Source organism: Scardinius erythrophthalmus (genome assembly GCF_964197995.2).
Source record: "Scardinius erythrophthalmus genome assembly, chromosome: 24".
In the NCBI taxonomy this organism is placed as follows: domain Eukaryota; kingdom Metazoa; phylum Chordata; class Actinopteri; order Cypriniformes; family Leuciscidae; genus Scardinius; species Scardinius erythrophthalmus.
In genome coordinates, this window is record NC_138244.1 from 25,404,471 (window position 1) to 25,426,458 (window position 21,988).

The following is a 21,988-nucleotide window of genomic DNA, read 5'->3' on the forward strand; positions in this document are numbered from 1 at the left end:
ATTCACTTATATACATTGATCAACACACATAGATATAGCTAATCAAATATGGTAAACATGAAAGCTCAAATATGCTTGCTACATTTGTGTTCTGAAAATGAACGCAAGTCTTGCAGGTTTGGAGCAACACTCATATGTTTTTGGCCTTAGAATGTTTGGGGTGTTTAGATTTAAGCCAGCCTTCTCTTCAAGGCCATTCCTCTTGCATGTAAGACAATTTAAATGCAAATGTCCATCTACAACGCCATTGAGTAACAAATTGAGCAAATTCTGTCTTTCAGTCGATCCCCAGTCGCAGGATTCCTTGCCGAGCCAACGCCGCATCTGGTTCCTTTTTCGCCAGGGATAACACTGCCAACTTCCTGTCATGGTGTCGAGAGGTGGGCGTAGGTGACACCTGTCTGTTCGAGTCAGATGGGCTTGGTGAGTCTTTTAAACAAATCCATCTCTGACACAGCAACAAAGATTTATAAGTAAATAATAATCTCTGCCTTTTTTAAATCTGCCCCGTAAAGACTTTAAGCCTGATTTATTACAACAACTGCATCTCTGTATTTCTAGAGTAAAAGCAGTGAGAGAGCATGTTGGACTTGCACAAGGCATCAGACACAAAATCACATTTTATTTTATTTTATGCCTATGTGTTTGATATGTAAAAATGCATCTTCACATCGAATTGTTAAAAAGTCCCTATTACTGTCATTTACAGGTTCATAATTTTGTTCAGTGGGTCTGCTAGTATAGGTTAACATGATTTAATGTTCAAATACACATTTTCCTTACAAGTTACATTGTTGCAGCACCTGTTTTCACACTCTGTCTGAATGCTCTGTTTTAGTTTGTTTCTTTTAAACCCGCCTTCCGAAAAGCGTTATCTGCTCTGATTGGTCAGTTGGCCAAGTCTGTTGTAAATGGTCTTCCGCTTAGAGCGTGTGCTACAAATGTAATGCCTTACCTTAACCAAATGTGTTACATGATGTCGCTACATAATGAAAATAATGGCAAGATTATACTAACAAGGTGTTGCAGGGGGTTTCTGCTGGATTTGAGATTCACTCCCTTTGGCATAGACTTTGAACTTTGCATATTGTTTACATGCACAAACAGCTATATTACACACTAAAGGAAAGGTTAAAAAAATCATAATAGGTCCCCTTCAACATTTATTTAATAGAGTTAAGCCTGTTAAGAGAGACTGAACCCAAGTCCCCTTGAAAAAGTGGACAATGGTATGGACCAGGGATGGGCAACTTCGGTCCTGGAGGGCCAATGTCCTACAGAGTTTAGCTCCAACCCTAATCAAACACACCTGAACAAGCTAATCGAGGTCCTCAGGATTACTAGAAAGTTACAGTCAGGTGATTTTTTTTCAGGGTTGGAGCTAAACTCTGTAAGACAGTGGCCCTCCAGGACCGAAGTTGCCCATCCCTGGTATGGACCATGGTTCATGTGGCGATGAACAGGAGATGTCAATGAACAGTGTGATTTTCAGTAAAATGCCCTCATAAACTGGTAAATATTGTAACTGACACACTCTGATGTTCTCCCATGTTCACCTAATAAAGTGTTAAGTGACAACATGGAAAGTGACAATCATTCTTGGGAGAAAAAAATCAAGGTTTCAAGGTTTTATTAAAGGGTTAGTTCACCCAAAAATGAAAATTCTGTGAGTAATTACTCACCCTCGTGTTGTTCCAACCCCGTAAGACTTTGGTTCATCTTTGGAACACAAATTAAGATATTTTTTATTAAATCTGAGAGCTGTCTCACTCCTCCATAGGCTTCTACATGTATGTTATTGAAACTTGCCAGCCCAGAAAGTTAGTAAAATAGTCCAAGTGACTACAGTGGCTCAGCCATAAGTTTATCAAGCGACGAGAATACCTTTTGTGTGCAAAAAACAAACAAAAATAACTATTAATTTCCTTCTGTGTGGGCCTCAGATGTGAGTTCACGTAGTGTAACAGCGCAGCGCAACAGCGCAGCGCAACGTCAGAACGTAGGCTCACTATTGGTCGACGCTGGTCATGTGTGTGATGTGTGTGATGCTGGTGAGCCTACGTTCTGACGTTGCGCTGCACTGTTAAACTACTTGAACACACAAGAGAATGTACAGAGAATGTGTGGTGTGTTGTGTGTACATGACGCAGAGATCGAATGTAGATGTATTTGTCGAAACTTAAGTATGAAAAGCTGTCCTAACCTCACTTTCATATGAAAATTCATAAACATCTACCTGGATGCCCTTAAGATTTGAAATGCAGACCAGTGCAGGAGCAGATTTGTGAAGTGTGTGTTGCTGTAAATCTGTTCTATATACCACAAACTGGCTAATCTTTAAATTAGCATATTAGCAAGTGTGGTGCATGATGTGGTAAATTACAAGTTATTCAGCCATATTTCAATTCAAAAGAAAAAACACATTCAAAAGCGAAAAAAAAAATACTTTAATAATTTTTTTCTTCCTTTCCCCCTCAGAAATAGCTAAATGAAAACATGGATGCGTTATGTTCAGGTGGGATGTTTGAGGTTTGATATGGAGATTACGGATTTTAATGCATGTTGTTTTGTGTTGCCATCACTCAACCTCACTGTATCATGGGAAATGTAGTTTGTATGCTCCACAATTCCTTATGAAAAGCATGGCGTGTTGTTCAATCACTTCATGCTAAAAACACACTGAGAGTCTCACGCTGAGAGAACATTAGCTGTCAGTGAGTGTAATAGTGTAATGAATGACTAATTCATCATCACCGTGTCATTCTGTGGTCTTGGTTTCATCATTCATCCATATTGATGTTTTCAGTAGTTCTTTGATTTGTACAGTATGTTAGCACAAAATACAGTGTCTTTTTTATGTTTTATGTCTCATGTTTTTATTTGTATGTTCTTCTAGTGTTACACAAACAGCCAAGAGAAGTTTGCCTGTGCCTGCTGGAGCTGGGAAGAATAGCATCCAGGTAGTCCACAACATTTTTTATTATTATTATTCTTTCAGCACTCGCACTCTCATGTCGCTCCAAACTTTGGTTATTTGGTGAAACATAAAACACTGCAAAATTATGTAATTTTTTGATGTCTTGTATTTTTGTCTTGTTATCTAATCATTCCTGAATCAAGATACATTTACTTGACAAGCAAGTTTAAACAAGTTTATTTCTCTGACCTCGTTGGCAGATATTTTTTCTTGTTTTAAGCATAAACTCACTTAATTTTAATCAGTTTGTAATTAAACAAGACTTATCTTTTCATTTAGCTTATTAAGTAAATGTATCTTGATGATTAGAATGTTTAGCCGATACTTTTGTACTAAATAAAAATACAAAAATCCTGAGTAAGATCCTGAGTTTTTTTTTTTTTTTTTTTTTTTTTGAATTAGATATTTTGAAGAATGTTGGTCACCAAACAGTTTTGGTTCCCATTGACTTATATAATGTATATAATTGTATATAATCCCATTTAATAGAAAAAGTATATAATTTAATATCAAATCTTACAAGTAATGGTAAATTAATTTGGCCAAACCCATTCAAAGAATCTTGTGGTTCCATGACTATATTGCTTTGTTTTTTGTAATACGCAATTTTGCATTGTATGTTTCAAAATCACAATTTTGTTATACGTGTAATCAAAGTGTGAATGGTAATTTTTGTGACAGGTATAAGGTAGAGCCACCTGGACTTATAAAGCTGGAGAAAGAGATTGAACAGGAAGAGAAGAGACCTGAACCTCCACTCTCACCTGTACCTCCCGCTTCCAATTCTCAATCTCCATCCGTTTCTCCGTCCATCTCGTTATCTCCATTCAACAAGACCAACTCCAGCAAAAAAAGTACCGGCAAGCTACTGGATGATGCTGTGAGTAAAATTTTTCTTTCTCAGATATCACTATTGTTATCTGTACCAAAAGTTCCACTCTGACAAAACTTTATTTTCCTCTAGAATGATAATGTACAGTTTTTTGTCATTTTGCATGTAATGTGTGTTCCAGGTGAAGCACATTTCTGAAGATCCACCTTGTAAGTGTCCAAATAAGTTCTGCATAGAGCGACAATCGCAGGGCCGTTATCGTGTTGGAGAGAAAATGCGTTTCATCAGAGTAAGTAAAAATCGCAACAGACCTTAGTCAGGTTAGATGCCATATTTACAAAAATATGGAAATATGTGACTCTGCCTACATTTCTGCGAAACCTGAGAGACGTTACTCCGTGTTCATTTTGCTGCACTTTTCAGGTGAAACATCCACAAAAGGCGCTATGAGCAATAAAAAAAAAAATCTCCATTGCAGATATAGGTTAATTAAGCAGACAAGGGTCATGAATATAAAGTGCCCGTGAGTACAGAATGGTTGCAAAATTATATTCGGTACTTGTAGCACGTTCACAGCAGTTTCAAAGTGAAATGTCTAGTAATTTGTGCTAAATTGAGTGATACATTTTAAATTCCAAAACAGTTAAACGTTACTTTTATACTCGGCACTGTTGTACATTACTCGTATCTGAGCGCTCTGCATCGCTGTATCAGGACAGGTGAGTTACAGAGCAAGTTTACTATGTCCAGAAAGGCCATAAATATGGAGCGGATTATGTGGTGCAAATGTAAAAAAATTATTAGTTTACAAATCATGCACTATAGTAAAAGTGTTTTGATTTCAGAACTGTAATGTGTATGCTGTGTTTCTTTATTTCTGGTTCTCCCTGTGCCCTAATTTTCCTACTGTGTCAAATTAGTCATTATGTTCACCTGCTCTGTCAATCATCTTGTTAGTTATTCTGATTATTTAAACCCTGTGTTCTCCCTCGTTCTATGACCGTTCTCGTCAGTGTATGTGTTAATAGGAATTGTGTATATCTCCTGCGTTTATCTTGTTTCTGAGTATTTGCTATTTAAATCTATCTCCTAGTATTATTACTCGGCACGCAATTTACTATTATACCACATTACGTGACAACAACGTAGTATTTACGGAACTGCACGAAAATATATGAAGAATCTGTAATTTGGCCAAAATTTATTTTATTTTGTAAATTATAAACCAATTTTGATTTTGATGGCTGCAACACACTCCAAAAAAATTGGCACAGAGGCTAAATAAAAGTGAAAAGATTGCAGAATATCCAAGTTAAACTGTTTTGAAATAGTGTTCACAATTAGCAGGTGAACTGGTAATAGGTGAGGGTATCGTGTTTAGGTATAAAATGAGCATCCACCAAAGGCTCTGTCTTTTCAAACAAAGATGGGTCATGGCTCACAACTTTGGGCCAAATTTCATGAGAGAATTGTCAAAGAAAAAAAAACAAACACATTTCTCAATGCATGATTGCAAAGTATTTACAGTAGGTCTTTCACCAACTACCATACACAATGTTGTGAAAAGATACAGGGAATCCAGAGAAATCTCAGTGCATGTAGGGCAAGGCAGGAAACCTCTGTTGAATATGTATGACCTTTGACCCTCAGATGGCACCGTCATGCTACTGTGTTAAATACAGCCACATGGCCTTGGGATTACTTTGGAAAACCTTTGTCACTGAACACAATCTGCCACTGCATCAATAGATGCCACTTGAATGTATTTTACACAAGGTGAAAGCCAGACATCAGTTCAATGCAGAGATACCGGGGAGCCCGAGCTCATCTCAGATGATCCAAAACACAGTGAAAATATGTGCTGTGTCAGAAGAGTCCACATTTCTGCTTGTTTTTTTGGGGAAAAAAACAGACATCAAGTTCTCAGTCCCAAAGACGAAACGGACCATCCAGACTTTCCATCAGTGACCGAGGGTAAATGCAAACATCTGTCCTGGTATGGGGTTCATCATGGGTGACTTTGCTTATGTGTGAAGGCACCACTGATGTGGAGACGTATAGAGTCACAGAGACATAATCTGCCATCAAGATCTTTCCTGGGAAGCAAGAGAGTGTCAGGCCTCATTCTGCACATGCTAAAACAGAGTGGTTTCACTCTGCACCATAGAAGGGATGTGCCTCATCCTTAGTCCATATCTGTCTCTTATTGGAAATGTATGATGGCCCATCATGAAGAGGAGAATCAGACAGTGATGACCACAGACTGTTGAGCAGCGATCTTGTATCAGGAAAAATTGGGAAAGGAAAGTGACACAGTGGTAAACATGCCTCTGTCCCAACTTTTGTGGAGTGTGTTGGAGCCATCAAAATCAAATTTTGATTATATTTACAATATTATGTTAAAGAGGATTAACAAATCACAGATTCTTGATTTTATTGCATTTTACAAAATGTCCCAACTTTTCTGGAAATGGGGCTGTATACTCTAACAGGCTCATAATTATCAAGCATCGCATTAGTTCAGGCAGGCCACGTCAGCCAAGCTCGCATCAGCTGATAGCCAGCTGTTCATGACGTGTTCCAGTCCAGGGTCGAAATCTATCACTGCGGCACATATAAACTCCCATTCCTTCAGTATTTCCTCCATAGCATCGCTGCTCACATTTAAACTCCCTCCTCCAACCCCAACTCCACCCAACCGAACCTTTAATCATTCTGACTATTTTGTTTTTCCTGTACAGTTCAATACATTGCAAGCTTTTCTATCATGTGTTTGTATTTTCACAACTCCTGACTGAAAATATGAATAATGCATAATGTATAATTAATTCTAAAGTGAAAATCATAGTAACATACTATTAATAACGAAAGTCATTGTAAGCTTTTGAAAACAGCAGTAATAACACAAGTGTTTCTACGTCCTTTTAAAGGAAATACCAATTACTAAGAACCGTATATATAATATTTGGAATACATTTTTTGGGATTTTTTACATTAAGTATATTTATAGTCTTTCACCATCCTGGGTCACTTTTTTTTGCTAAGCTTCAAATGTTTTCAGAGATACATACAATTCTGCCATATAACTCCACTGTGCTACTTCTCCATTTTAATAAAAAACATGCGCTTAGATGGATGTGTTTGACCGTTGTGCTTGTGTCTTGCGTCTTTTCCAGCATCTTATGCAGAATGCAGCATTCAAAAAATGAGACGTTCAACTTTTAAAAAACACATCTCAAGACCTTGTCTTTTTCCATTCCACAATTTTAACCACAAAAACGTGTTTTGTGTGAATGGTCCCTTATGCTGCTTTTTTTTGTGTGTGTGTGTGTGTGTGTCAGGAAGCAGCTGACGCCTTAAAATGATTTCTAGAAAGGCAGCTCACTAGGTTTTGGAACAGAGATTACATTTTTATTTACATTTCACACACACACACACACACACAGCAGTGGGGTGTCCCATAACAGCACAGACTCCACTAAATAGTGATTAGTGAGGCAGGCCTGGTTACCATGGGAACCTGTTACTTGGCAACAAACGGTTTAAAGATGCTTTTGATCTGAGTTATCCTCATTGTGTATCTGTGTGTTCAGGTTGTGTGTTATTACTCCGAGCTGTGCAGTAATACACTGATAACTGCTCTCATGAGAGGATATATGCAAGATTACATCACTCCCATCCGTCATAGCTCATTAGAAGCTGTGTTTAAATGAGTGTTCTCACTCATAAATAGGACATGAAGACTGGAATTGTGGCCAGGTCTTAGAAACTCCTGGTTGGCTGCTTAAACTTTAATAAAATGCAGGTGCCAGTGTTTTTAAGAGATTTTTTGAAGTTTAGATATAAATTGAGAGGGAAAAAGGAATAGATTGAATAATCCATGTAAATAATTCTGACATCTCTGGTTAAAACATAGCTCACCAGCATATGTTGTGTTTTGTGCTGGCGTCCCCATAGACCCTTTTCACAGCAGCGCCATCTTTGATTTTTAATGGGAATGCAAGCAAGGATGTAGGGATAGACATTCATCTCTTCAGTGGGTTGTGCTACTTTTTAATGTGTTTTTGGATTGTTCTGTGGATGAAACACTACAAAAATATCTTGCCAAGAAATTTCATTTGACAAAAAACTCCCGACAATATGAGCTATGGAAAATTTTAGGCTAAGTGATCTAGGAGCTTTATACAGCTTCTTACAGCAGATGCTTCTTACAGCGGAAGTCTATCCCTCACAGCCTCACATTCATACCTGTCATGGCGCTGCTCAGAATAAGGTAAGCTAGCTTCACCAGAGAAAAATAGGTGGAGGACACTGACTGCTGGTAGGAAAATTATTTGAGAAATCACAAAACTCAATATGGTGGCTATAAGGATAAAAATCAAACAATTCAGCCAATCACTGCACATTACCTGGACCAAAAATATATATATTTTTTACAGATTTTGTTATGTTATAAAAAGGTCATAAACAATGTGAGTTGGTGATTTGGAATGAATTTGACAATCTGACTCATACCTACATTTGTAAGTAAAATCACCATGAAGGTCCACCCCTAAAACATACACATGAATGTGTTCACACCAAAACAAATGTTCAGCATGAAAATTAGGTCTGATTTTCACTTGCTATTTGTCTGTTCAGACCAATGCAGAAAGGCAGACAGGCTTAATGAAAATGCAATTCTGTCAGGACCACTTCTGTCAAAGATAATTGACCATTAGCATACAGTTTGGATTCGCGGTTGTAACAGAGTCACCAAATCAGCACTCTCCGCCCACTCGTTCACTCTCCCCAGAATTCTGATTCCCTGCACCTCAACATCATCATCACTATATAGACTCTCTTCTCCTTCACTCCCTTGTCTGGTCTTGTCCCTACGAACGCATACAGACTCTATCCTGATACCTACCTGTACTTACCCGCTTCAAGGATTCCTTACCCGAACTCCGTCTTCAGACATCCATCTTCAGCTACCTGTCATCCACCTATAGCCTGCTGCTCTCTCTCCGTTCATCTACAAGACACAGACCCGTATTATCATCCAGCTAAGTCCTTCATCCATTCTGTCTCTCTGCCACAAGCACACCTGTCTGCATCACTGTTCGGATCCGTGCCACTGCTCAATAAAACTGTTTACGTATCACTTACTTGTCTGCTTCCCTCTGTATCGTGACAGAAAACCAGACCACATGCAGAGGATCGCCCCACCGATCCGTTTGCAGACCTGGTTCACGGCGTTCGTCCTTCCCTCCATCCTTCAATAGCTGTCAATCCACCCACCATCCCGACGATCTGATTCAAGCCGCACGTTCATCACTTCCGCACTCAGCACCTTTTGCAATGCTCCCTATATTTTGTGATGCAGCCTCACCAGTTCACCACCGATCGCGCCAGAGTCGCATTTGTCATCTCGCTGCTGGCTGGACGTGCACTGCAGTGGGCTGAATCAATGTGGCAATCCAATGCTCAAATCATTACTTCACTCTCAGATTTCTTAAGACACTTCAAGGAATGTTTGGACAAACCACTTCGGAACTCTCTGTTCATGATCAACTGTTCAATTTACGCAAAGCAGATAATTCTGGAAGCACCTACGCTCTTCAATCCCACACTCTAGCTGCCACGAGTGGCTGGAATGAGACTGCATTGCTCACCACTTTCTGACAAGGGCTTAATCCCGAGTTTTGTTAACTGATGGTTGTTTATGACAACGCGATGGGTCTCAAGAACTTCATTCAAAAAACCAGTAGCTTAACGTCTCACCGCTTGTTCTCTCCTGAACCCCGCTGTGTATCCTCCGCCCTCTGCACCATCTGTCGCCCTTCCAGCACCTGAACCCATGCAGGTTGATTCCTACCATCTAACTCATGCGGAGCGTCAGAGGAGAATTCTCCATCAACTGTGTCTCTACTGTGGGAGAGAGGGCCATATCATAACCGCCTGCCCGGTTCGACCACCACGCCCATCGTTGAGTACCATTCAACTTCCACCTCAAATAGACTCTTTATCCCGTACTACGGTATATGTCATAACTCCCCGCATTTGTGTTTCAGCGCAAACTCTCAACGACTCGGGTTCCACGGGGAACTTCACCTCTCCCCAACTTCTCCAAAAACTAAATATCCGTAAAAAACGCTGTTCACGGGATTTGAGGATTCACACCATCCAAGGGAAGCCGCTGGGTCGTGGTCATATCTGGCATCTCTCTCCCACACTGACACTCTGCATAGGATGCCTGCACACCGAGGAGATCACGTTCATGGTGCTGGAAGGATCCACCACAGACCTCATCCTGGGACACTCGTTGATGTCACAACACCAACCTCACATCAACTGGAACACCAGGGAAGTATTACAGTGGAGTAGTGCCTGCTTCCAATCCTTTCTCTCCACTGTCCATAAATTCTCCAAGTCTCGTTCTCCATCACTCGCCACCCCGGAACCACCATCACTCTCCCTCAATTCTACCTCCGTTGAGAGCCCGGAGATGGATCACAAGGTGGCGATCCCTCCAGAATACCGGGTGTTCCAGGATGTCATCAGTAAGCGATTAGCAACCCAACTTCCAGAGGGCAGAGTTTATTCACTGTCCATCCCAGAGCAGAAGGCCATGGAGGAGTATATTCAGAAGGCACTTCAACAATGCTTCATCAGACCATCTACATCCCCTGCCGCTTCGAGCTTCTTCTTCGTGGCAAAGAAGGACGGAGGCTTGAGGCTATGCATCGACTACAGTCACCTTCACTCAAGTACAGCTATCCACATCCTCTGGTCCCGACAGCTCTGGAACAGCTACGGGGAGCTTGCATCTTCTCCAAGCTGGACCTGCAGAGCGCATACAACCTCATTCGTATACGCCGAGGTGATGAGTGGAAAACAGCCTTCATTACCCTGTCAGGACACTATGAATATCGGGTCATGCCGTATTGCCTGTCCAGCTCACCTTCTGTCTTCCAGGGCTATATGAATGAGGTATTCCGGGAATTCCTCCAATGATTCGTCATGGTCTGTATCAATGACATCCTCATCTATTCCTGGAACCTGGCCGAACATCACCTCCACATTACGCAGGTCCTCGAAAAGCTCCGCCATCACCATCTCTACCTCAAGCTGGAAAAGTGCGAGTTCCATTCCACCTCCGTACATTTCCTGGGATATGTCATAGATCAGTGGTTCTCAACCCTGCTCCTGTAGGACCCCCAACACTGCACGTTTTCTTTGTCTCCCTAATCAAACACACCTGATTCAACTCATCCGCTCATTAACCCATGTGATAATGAGCTGATGATTTGAATCAGGTGTGTTTGATTAGGGAGACAAAGAAAACGTCTCGGTTACTGATGTAACCCTCGTTCCCTGAAGGAGGGAACGGGAGACGTAACGTCGACGTGACGACGTAATTGGGATCACTTCAGGGAGCCCTATCAACTTCGAGTGTCTACAGAACGAGCCAATGAACGTTGGCGTGCGTGAATCGCGTCACGCGCCCCGCCCCGCCGCGCGGGTATAAACAGGAAGCGGGCGCACGCACACATTGTTTTTCGCTGAGGAGCCGAGATTTGTGACGGCCATGCAGCGATGGTCAGCAACGGTGGCGACGGGACGTTACGTCTCCCGTTCCCTCCTTCAGGGAACGAGGGTTACATCAGTAACCGAGACGTTCCCTTTCAGTCGCTCACGTTCGACGTAACGTCGACGTGACGACGTAATTGGGATCCCATGGAAAACGCCACGGTTGCTGCCACATCCAGCGCCCTACGCAAGACTCTCAGACCCCCAACTGCTGGGGCGGAAGATCTGCGTAGAGGGAGTTCAACTGCTGTTCCATTATACCCCACACAGCGGAACTCTTGGATAACACTGGGAAAGCGTACCTCTCCAGGGGAAAGAACGCTGCGGAGCCACATCCTGCCCGAAGGGAGGTAACATGTGGAGAATACACATATGGACTGGCCGAAGGGGCAGTGCGACATATGGAATGTCACTGGGGTGGCTCCACCCGAAGGGGGAGACACACCGGACAGTGACGGCAGAGCAGACTCTGCCAAGGGAAGACACGGGCTCACCGCAGGGAACTGGTCGTGGAAGAATACACATATGGGATCGCCGCAGGGATCACCACATATGGAACCCAGCCTAGCACAAGTTACACAAGCATACGAGCACTAGGCCTGGCGTCGGACGCTCCGCAACGTCCGACTGCCGAAGGGGTGCGGAGGAACTCACAGGGTTCGCCAATGGGGAACTCGACTGGAGTAAAAAGCGCACGTATCCGTTCCTAGGAAGGGAGTGGCGCAGCAAGCCGACACTAGAGCGGGAACTTCGGTGTTACCGGCTAGTAGAAGCGAGCACACAGGAAGAAACCGGCTCAACACGTAAGCTATAAAACCTAGCGAACGTGTTAGGTGTCGCCCAGCCCGCAGCTCTACAGATGTCTGTCAGCGAGGCGCCGTGAGCCAGCGCCCAGGAAGAAGCGACACTCCTAGTGGAGTGGGCTTTCAACCCAGGCGGGCAGGGCACGCCTTGGGCTTCGTAAGCCAAGGCGATGGCATCCACTATCCAGTGGGCCATCCTCTGCTTGGAGACAGCCTTCCCTTTCTGCTGGCCTCCGTAACAGACGAAGAGCTGATCTGAGGTCCTGAGGCTTTGCGTTCTGTCCACGTACAGATGCAGAGCGCGACGGGGACAGAGAAAAGCCAGGGCTGGGTCTGCCTCCTCCGAAGGCAGCGCTTGCAGGTTCACTACCTGGTCCCGGAAGGGAGTGGTAGGAACCTTGGGCACGTATCCGGGCCGGGGTCTCAGGATGACGTGAGAGTTATCCGGGCCGAATTCTAGGCACGATTCGTCGACCGAAAATGCATGCAGGTCCCCTACCCTCTTGATAGAGGCCAATGCAACCAGGAGTACTGTCTTACAGGACAGAATTTTTAACTCAGCTGATTGCAGAGGCTCAAAGGGTGGTCTCTGAAGTGCCGAAAGGACCAGAGACAAGTCCCAAGAGGGTATAGAGAGTGGGCGAGGAGGATTCAGTCTCCTCGCTCCCCTCAGGAACCTGACGATCAGGTCATGCTTTCCTAAAGACTTACCATCAACAGCATCGTGATGTGCAGCAATAGCGGCAACATACACTTTAAGGGTGGAGGGAGACAGCCTTCGCTCCAACCCTTCTTGCAGGAAGGAAAGCACGGCTCTGATCGAGCAAGATCGGGGGTTCTCCTCGTGAGAGGAGCACCAGTCAACGAACAGGTTCCACTTCAACGCATAGAGGCGCCTCGTAGAGGGGGCTCTAGCGGAAGTGATGGTGTCAACTACCGCAGGGGGTAGGTCACCTAGAACCTCCGCGTCCCGTCCAGGGACCAGACATGGAGTTTCCAGAGGTCTGGACGCGGGTGCCATAAGGTGCCCCATCTCTGAGAGAGCAGGTCTTCTCTCAGAGGAATGGGCCAGGGAGGGGCTGTCGCGAGGAGCACTAGTTCCGGGAACCAGGTCCGGTTGGGCCAATACGGCGCAACTAACAAGACCTGCTCCTCGTCCTCCCTGACTTTGCACAAGGTCTGTGCAAGAAGGCTCACTGGGGGAAACGCATACTTGCGTAGGCCCCGGGGCCAGCTGTGTGCCAGAGCATCCGTGCCGAGGGTCCCCTCGGTCAGAGAATAGAACAACTGGCAATGAGACGTGTCCGGGGCGGCAAACAGATCTACCTGTGCGGTCCCGAAGCGCCCGAAAATCAGCTGGACCACCTGGGGATGGAGTCGCAATTCTCCCGGTAGCACCTGCTGCCGTGAGAGCTCGTCGGCTGCACGGTTGAGCAGGCCCGGAATGTAAACGGCACGAAGCGACCTCAGATGCTTCTGACTCCAGAGGAGGAGATGGCGGGCGAGTTGTGACATGCGGCGGGAACGTAGACCACCTTGGCGGTAGATGTACGCAACGGTCGCAGTGCTGTCCGTACGGACCAGTACGTGCTTGCCTAGAAGCAGCGTTTTGAAACGGCTCAGTGCAAGACGTACTGCTAACAACTCGAGGCAGTTGATGTGCCAATGCAGTTGAGGCCCCGTCCACAGGCCTGAAGCTGCATGCCCGTTGTACGTGGCCCCCCAGCCGGTGGTAGAGGCATCCGTGGAGACCACAGAGTGCCTGGACACTTGTTCCAGGGGAACACCTGCCCGCAGGAACGAAGGGTCCGACCACAAGCTGAGAGTTTGGCGACAGTGCGGGGTCACTTGGACCCGGCACGAGCCGCTCTGCCACACCCATCTCGGGACTCGATCGTGGAGCCAGTGTTGGAGCGGCCTCATATGAAGCAATCCGAGCGGCGTAACCGCGGCTGCAGATGCCATATGCCCCAGGAGCCTCTGAAACAGTTTCAGTGGTGCCGCTGTTCTGCGTCTGAGCGTGCTCACACAGTTCAACACTGACTGGACACGGGCCTCGGTGAGGCGCGCTGTGATGCTGATCGAGTCCAACTCCATACCGAGAAAAGAGATCCTCTGCCCGGGGGTGAGTTTGCTCTTTTCCCAGTTGACCCGAAGCCCTAGGTGGCTGAGGTGACTGAGCACCATGTCCCTGTGTTCGCACAACTGCTCTCTCGACTGGGCCAGAATAAGCCAGTCGTCGAGGTAGTTGAGGATGCGAACACCACGCTCGCACATGGGAGCAATGGCCGCCTCCGCGACTTTCGTGAAGACGCGGGGCGACAGGGCCAGCCCGAAGGGTAAGACCTTGTACTGATATGCCCGTCCCTCGAACGCAAAGCGGAGAAACGGTCTGTGTCGAGGGAGAATCGAGACATGAAAGTACGCGTCCTTCAGGTCGATCGCTGCAAACCAATCTTGGGGACGGATGCATTTGAAAATGCGTTTCTGCGTAAGCATCTTGAACGGTAGCCTGTGAAGGGACCGGTTCAGGACGCGCAGGTCCAAGATTGGTCGTAACCCACCACCTTTCTTGGGTACAATGAAGTACGGGCTGTAGAAGCCGGTCTTCATATCGGCTGGAGGGACCGGCTCGATCGCGTCCTTCGCCAGTAGGACTGCAATCTCCGCCCTGAGCACCGGGGCATTGTCCGCCAGAACACGGGTGAACAGAATGCCCCTGAAAGCAGGGGGGCGCCGGGCGAACTGAATCGCATAGCCGAGTCTGACGGTACGGATGAGCCAGCGAGACGGGCTGGGAAGCGTTAACCAGGCTCCCAGAGACCGAGCAAGCGGGACTAACGGCACCACAGACGTACCCGGGGTGGGGCAGCGTGGCGGAATGCAGGGACCCGACTCGGACGGCACAGCGGCCCGAAGTGGGGTCTGAGTGTGTGGTGCAACACATACCTGCTTCCGTCGAGGGGCAGAGCGGGTGTGCGGAGGCGTCAGTGCGTCCAGGACACAGCCACTGCTGCCTGCTGGCGATGAAAGAGGGGCTGGGGAGTGACAAGGCATGGCGGCGTCGTCGACTGCCAAGCGCGCCCTCTTGGGGCCCAGAGGTTTCAGAAATTGCTCTTTTTTTGAAAATGTGGGTACCACTGACCCGTGGGTCAGTGGCGGAACAAAAAGAAAAGGAAACAAAAGATTCTCCGCCCGGCCCTCCACCGGGGGAAGGAGTGGCGCCTTCGCCATCTCCTGAAGAGCAACTTGATCCACCTCCGGGCCGCCCGTCTCAGGGTCGTTTGCACCGTCGCTTGCCTCCTGGTTTGGCAGCGGCCTGGACGGGCGGGGTCGGCTTCCTACGGCTTGCTCCGCGCTGAGGCCTGGATGGTTGCTGCTGCTGCTGGGGCTTAGCGGGAGCGGAGGACGCCGCAGAAGGCCGACCTCGGCGACGAGCAGACGGAGGGTCTGCGGCCGGCGGACGGGTGGGAGCAGCAGCGGTCCGCCGGGGCAGGATGTGCCGGATGGCCTCCGTCTGCTTCTGTGCGGCCGAGAACTGTTGGGCAAAGCTCTCGACCGCGTCGCCGAACAACCCAACCTGGGAAAGAGGGGCATCCAGGAACCGATATTTATCGGTGTCCCTCATATCCGCCAGGTTGAGCCAAAGGTGGCGCTCCTGGACCACCAAGGTGGACATCGCCTGACCAACTGAACGTGCGGTTTCCTTCGTCGCCCGGAGGGCGAGGTCGGTTGCCACACGGAGCTCCCGGAGGAGCTCTGGGTCAGAACCACCCTCGTTCATGTCCATGAGCGCCTGGGCCTGGTGGACCTGCAAGAGCGCCATGGCATGGAGGGCGGAAGCAGCCTGTCCACAGGCCTTGTAAGCCTTCGCCGTTAGACCGGACGAAAACTTACAGGCCTTGGACGGGAGGCGTGGATTACCCCGCCAAGAGGAAGCGGACGCCGGACACAGCTGCATCGCGACGGCCCGCTCCACTGGGGGGATATCCACATACCCCTTAGCTGCCCCGCCGTCGAGGGTGGCGAGGGGTGAGGAGCCACTAGAACGGCTTCGGGCACTATACGGTGCCTTCCACGTCCTAGAAAGCTCCTCATGCACTTCCGGAAAGAAAGGTACCGGGGCGGCGCACTGAGAACCAGCACGGCCCGCCCCGAGAAACCAATCGTCCAACCGAGAAGGTTCGGGACGTGGTGGAGGATTCCACGCAAGCCCAACCTTCTCGGCGGCCCGGGAAAGCATAGCAGTCCATTCTGGATCTGGCTCGGACAACGCTACACACCCCGAGGGGGGCAACGCAGCCGAGTCGTCATTTCCAGAGGACAGCTCCCCCTCCGATGCTGCGATCGACATCTGATCGTCAGCTGGAGCCCCAAAGGAAACGGTTGGCCGTTCCGGAGAAGGACCAAGACGTTCACTAAGGGGCCCCAATGGCGACAGCGCTTGTGAGGCGTGAGGGGCCCGCGGAGGATGACTCGACGGGGAAGCCCTCACGGTAATCCTCAGATCACCCTGGTCATGCACTGAAGTAGGTCTATTCTGCGGGGCAGAATAGACACTAGATCGGGGCATAGGCGAGGGGACTGCACCTCCCTTGAGGTAAGCGAGTCTCGATCTAAGCGCTGCGATAGTCATATTCCCGCAATGGGAACATGAACTATCCACAAAAGCTGCCTCAGCGTGTTGAATGCCCAAACACGAGAGGCAACTGCTGTGGCCATCTGCTGGCGCCAGGGAACGACGGCATCCAGAAACGCACAAGCGGAATGACATCTTGAAAAAGACGCAGGGTCACGCTTGTGTTGCTCTTTTAGTAAAAATAAAAAAGGATTTAGAAAACTCTCTTTTGTGTTGAGGCACCCAGGGGTAGCCGCAGTGTGAATGCACACACAGAGGAAACGCCCACCGAACCGACACACACACAAACACAAACACAGTGCTGTGAAACAGCAGTTGAGAGCTGCAATGCTCGCGGCCACCGCTGATCGCGCCGTCACACCAACACAGGAACAGAGAGATGATCCTCTTTTTGAAGTCTTCAAAGGCTGATTCTGATAGACAAAAAGTCTCATAGAAACTCGGCTCCGAAGTGAAAGACAATGTGTGCGTGCGCCCGCTTCCTGTTTATACCCGCGCGGCGGGGCGGGGCGCGTGACGCGATTCACGCACGCCAACGTTCATTGGCTCGTTCTGTAGACACTCAAAGTTGATAGGGCTCCCTGAAGTGATCCCAATTACGTCGTCACGTCGACGTTACGTCGAACGTGAGCGACTGAAAGGGAACGTGCAGTGTTGGGGGTCCTCCAGGAGCAGGGTTGAGAACCACTGTCATAGATCAATGTGGCATCCAGATGGACCAGTGGAAGGTGGATACCATTCGGAACTGGCCTCAACCCACTAGTATTCGCAAACTTCTACAGACGGTTTATTCACAACTGTAGCCTACTCAGTTCACCTCTGACCTCTTCACTCAAAGGCCGGCCCAAGTCTCTGTCCTTAACTCCGTCTGCCTCAGAGGCGTTTCTACAACTCAAAGAAGCCTTCCAAGCCGCTCCGATCCTGGTCCACCCGGATACAGATCTCCCGTTCATCGTCGAGGTTGACGCCTCCTCTACTGGGGTCGGAGCGGTCCTATCTCAGCGGCAGGGTGATCCTCCTAGACTCCATCCATGTGCCCTCTATTCCAAGAAGCTGTCCCCGGCATAGCAGAACTACGACATGGGTAATCGAGAACTGCTCGCCATCAAGCTAGCTCTGGAGGAATGGAAACATTGGCTGGAGGGAGCATATCACCAGTTCGAGGTAATCACCAATCATCGAAACCTCAAATATCTGCGGGAAGCTAAGAGATTGAACCCACGTCAAGCCCGGTGGGCTTTATTCTTCACCAGGTTCGATTTCAACATCTCGTATCGACCTGGAGATAAGAACGTTAAGGCTGATGCCTTATCACATCTTCATCAACCTGTGTGTCTTCACAATGATCCTTCACAATAACTGATTGCTGCTGAAACTTTTGCTGTAGTTTCACAGTGGTAGTATGGCCAGTTTTGAGTGTATTAATTACATAACACTTTAAAAAAAAGGAATTAAACACTAGGGGTGTAACGATTCGTTTTAACAACGATTCGATTCGTATCGCGATTCGTGGTTGTCGATACGATTCAAGGATGATATTGGTTCATTTAGAACGATACGATCCGAAACGATTCAGTGACTTGAAATCGATTCAGTGACTTTTTAGCCAAAAATTATTGTAAGGGAATCAGGTATCAATTAATTATGGATATAAACAAACAAGTAAACAACAATTAATGTCAAATGCATTCACATTTTATTTGAATAAAGTAGGACTGCACGATTATGACAAAAATCATAATTGTCGATTATTCCCTTGATATTGTAATTGTGATTAATTACGATTATCATAACATTGAATGATGTTTTGAATAGTTTGGTCATGGGACCCACATTTCCCCATGGTCATCAAGCCGCGACCCACCTTTTTAGGAATTATATAGGCCTATTATAACACATTTGTTTACACAAAAATTGTTGACACACAAGTTCTGTCCCCCTTTACTTAACATACAAAAAAAATTGTAAGAATATGACAAATACTGATAAACAGTAGGCACTGCGAGGTTAAGCTATATAGCATTCCCAAACTAGTTTTTGTTAATACAGTCTTGGTATGAGCCCCCACAGTCATATAAAAATATACAAAATAACCACTAAGTTGCATTTTGTTATGGAAACAACAACAATTAGGCTACCATGGTGATACACTAGTAGTAACTTAGCTTACTAATTTACGACGTTGCATGCTCGTATTTCTTTTGCGCTTTAGTGAAGTGATATAGCGCGCGCCGGCGCATTTGGCGTGCAATTGAAGAGTGCGCGCTACTGCAGTATAGCGGCTGAGAGGACAGGAAAGTCCGTTTTTCTGAGGTGAGAGACTTTGCGCTGCTTGTTGTCTTTGCGCTGCTGCTGGCGCGTCACGCATGGCGACGACGTCACAGATAGGCAGACTGAATCGAGTAACGTTTAACGCCTTTATCATTAAAAGTGCTAAGAAAAAACATCCATATAAAGTCTGACGTGCCTAAATCCAATGCGTTACTTCCTAGTATCGATACAACCGATTCATTGCCTTTTAAAACGATATTAGATCGGATATATGTCGTCCGGAAGGCCAACTTGCCGAGCACAGATCGATGTAGTTGGATCATAGGAATATAAATCCAGGGCTCCAGACTGCGACCAATTGGTCGCATTTTGCGACCATTTTTCCTGCCGGTGCGACCAAATATTTATTTAGGTCGCGCTGGCGCGACCACAACGTTGCCGAGCAGCGAATCCAAACAAAATAAAAGCGGAACGAAAATGCGCTACTCCTTCATGCTTCACGGACCGTTTATTAGTTCGGACCAATAATAGACAGCGCAGCGCCCCGAACTTGCCAGTCGCGGGCCGATCTCGATCACGCGACACTGTTACAAGGAGATCCAGTGAAGAAATCCATTGAATTCGCCTCAGAATTAATAACATAATCGCTGCGAGATCCAGTGAGAAACGTTCCGATTCGGCGCAGAGTTCTCTGTTATAAACCATAGATATCAGATCAAACAGCGCTGACGTGCAAACCAGGAGAAACACTTATAGAAGGCTTTCAGTCCACAAATCAGCGACATTCACCATGGATTTAATGTAGTAACTGTAACCATAATGTGACAGAAATAGTCAAACGCTTACAAGTGCTAACTGTTACTCATCTTTTTCCAGCACTTCAAAACTATCATATATAAATGTTATTTTTAATGTGATTTTGGTCATCCTTCAAAAATTGTCTTATTTAAACTCTTATTTAAACACTTATTTAAAAATAATAAAATAAATAAATTACCATTGTAAACAGTACGATGCTTATTGGCTATTTTCACTCCCTAATATATATTTTTTTCACTCGGTTTGCTTTTTAATTAAAATTAAGACATTATGAATGATAATAATTAAAGTTAATTTCATCTACACCCTAAATTAAGCTTAGTGCTTTATTGCCAGCCCCAGTGCTATCAGATATTTTCTGTAGAACTCAGTGGCTCCGGTGCCGCTGCCCTCAGATGTTAGTCTGATGCCTGTGAACTTAAAATAAAACTGCACATTGTAATATCTGTACGTTAAGTCTATTTATTATTAAATAATTTGTCAGTATTACAGTTATTTTGGGGGAAATTTGAATAATTGCATTGCAAGCTGATTTAAGGTGTGCCCCTAAATTTTCTGCTTGCGCTCCTAAAATTTTCAGTCAGGGGCTACAGCGCTCCTAGTAAAAAAAGTTAGTCTGGAGCCCTGTAAATCGATACATCGATGTAGTTGATGAATCGTTACACCCCTATTAACCCTTGTGTGGTGTTCATATTTTTGTTACTCAGCCAGTGTTCGTGGGTCTGGTGGACCCGCTGCATTTTTGGGTTTTTAATTCAACACAATCAAAAATATTATGTTAAAATACTCAACATATGTTTACTTCATCCCAATTACAAGCAATATAAACAGCATATATGGTTAATATTTTCTCTTTACCTTTGTTAGATCACATTTAAGAATTGCAACCTCGTGTGAGAATGGCAGGAGTAGAAACACAAAACTCACTCTTGCACTCTTTCACACTTACACACAATCTCTCTCTCACACGCACGCACACACACACTCATGCACACACATACACACACCCACAACACACGCACAGACACACACAACACACACACCCACAACACACACACACAGACACACACAAAACACACACACACCCACACACACACACACACACACACACACACACACACACACACACACACACTCACTTGGATATGTGGTGTACGGTCACTCTCCAGGCATAATGGTTTTTCTAATGTACAAACTGTATAATCTATCCCCCTACACTAACCCTACCACTAAACCTACCAATCACAGAAAACTTTTGGCATTTTTTGAATTTCAAAAAACACCATTTAGTATGTTTTAGTATGAGGACACAGATGTCGTCATAAACCATGTTTACGTTGTAATACACATGTCATTATACACATTTGTGCCCTTATAAACCATATACAAGAACATACACACAATAACAGCAGGCCCTGACAGGAGGAGGACAGAATAAAGGTACACAGGACCTACAATTTCCACACTTTTATTAGCCCCGGGTCCAGTGGACCCGAACATCCTGTGTGTAATATAAATGTGTAGGGGGGGTGTACAGTGTGTTTTCATTGAAAATGTGTTCTGATATATATTCCTCACAGAAAATGAGCCAAGGCCAATGAGTCTCAGTTTGAAAAAATAATTAACTGTATTTTTCTTTTGATAAAAAATGAAAACGGGTCCAACAGACCCGAACACCATACAAGGGTTAAACACTGGATTAGATCAGTGAGTTAAGAGACTGATATTGCTTTATTTAAAGGCAGTATCTGCGTAGTTGCTGATGCAGTGACCATATCTCACTTCCGCCAATATGGATCAATGATTTTGATGCTCTGCACTTCAGCTTTTCATAAAATTTTCTGTCCAATCAAATGCTCTCCAGAATGTAAAGCGTCCCGCCCCCTGCATTATAAATAGACACTGAAGCTGCAAATCAGTCACTTTTTCACACATTTTCTATTTTCTACATGGTGAATGGCACATAATGCCCTATATAGCGGGATAGGGAACAATTCAGACAGTGTAAACATTCTTTATATTGGGGCGAATGAAGTCTGGGTTCACATTACTCTGTCTGTTCCGGTCCAGAGACA

The 21,988-nt window shown here is 45.9% G+C and overlaps 1 protein-coding gene across 2 annotated transcripts in view; it reads left to right on the top strand.

Moving 5' to 3' along the window:
• Positions 1-21,988, top strand: part of gas2a (growth arrest-specific 2a) — a 64,473-nt gene that overhangs the window by 35,611 nt on the left and 6,874 nt on the right. For both annotated transcript variants that reach the window (XM_081356114.1, XM_081356115.1), the window contains exons 4-7: positions 282-423; positions 2,897-2,960; positions 3,659-3,857; positions 3,991-4,098. In XM_081356114.1, the coding sequence (XP_081212240.1) occupies positions 282-423; positions 2,897-2,960; positions 3,659-3,857; positions 3,991-4,098 (513 nt within the window). The remainder of the gene's footprint in view (positions 1-281; positions 424-2,896; positions 2,961-3,658; positions 3,858-3,990; positions 4,099-21,988) is intronic.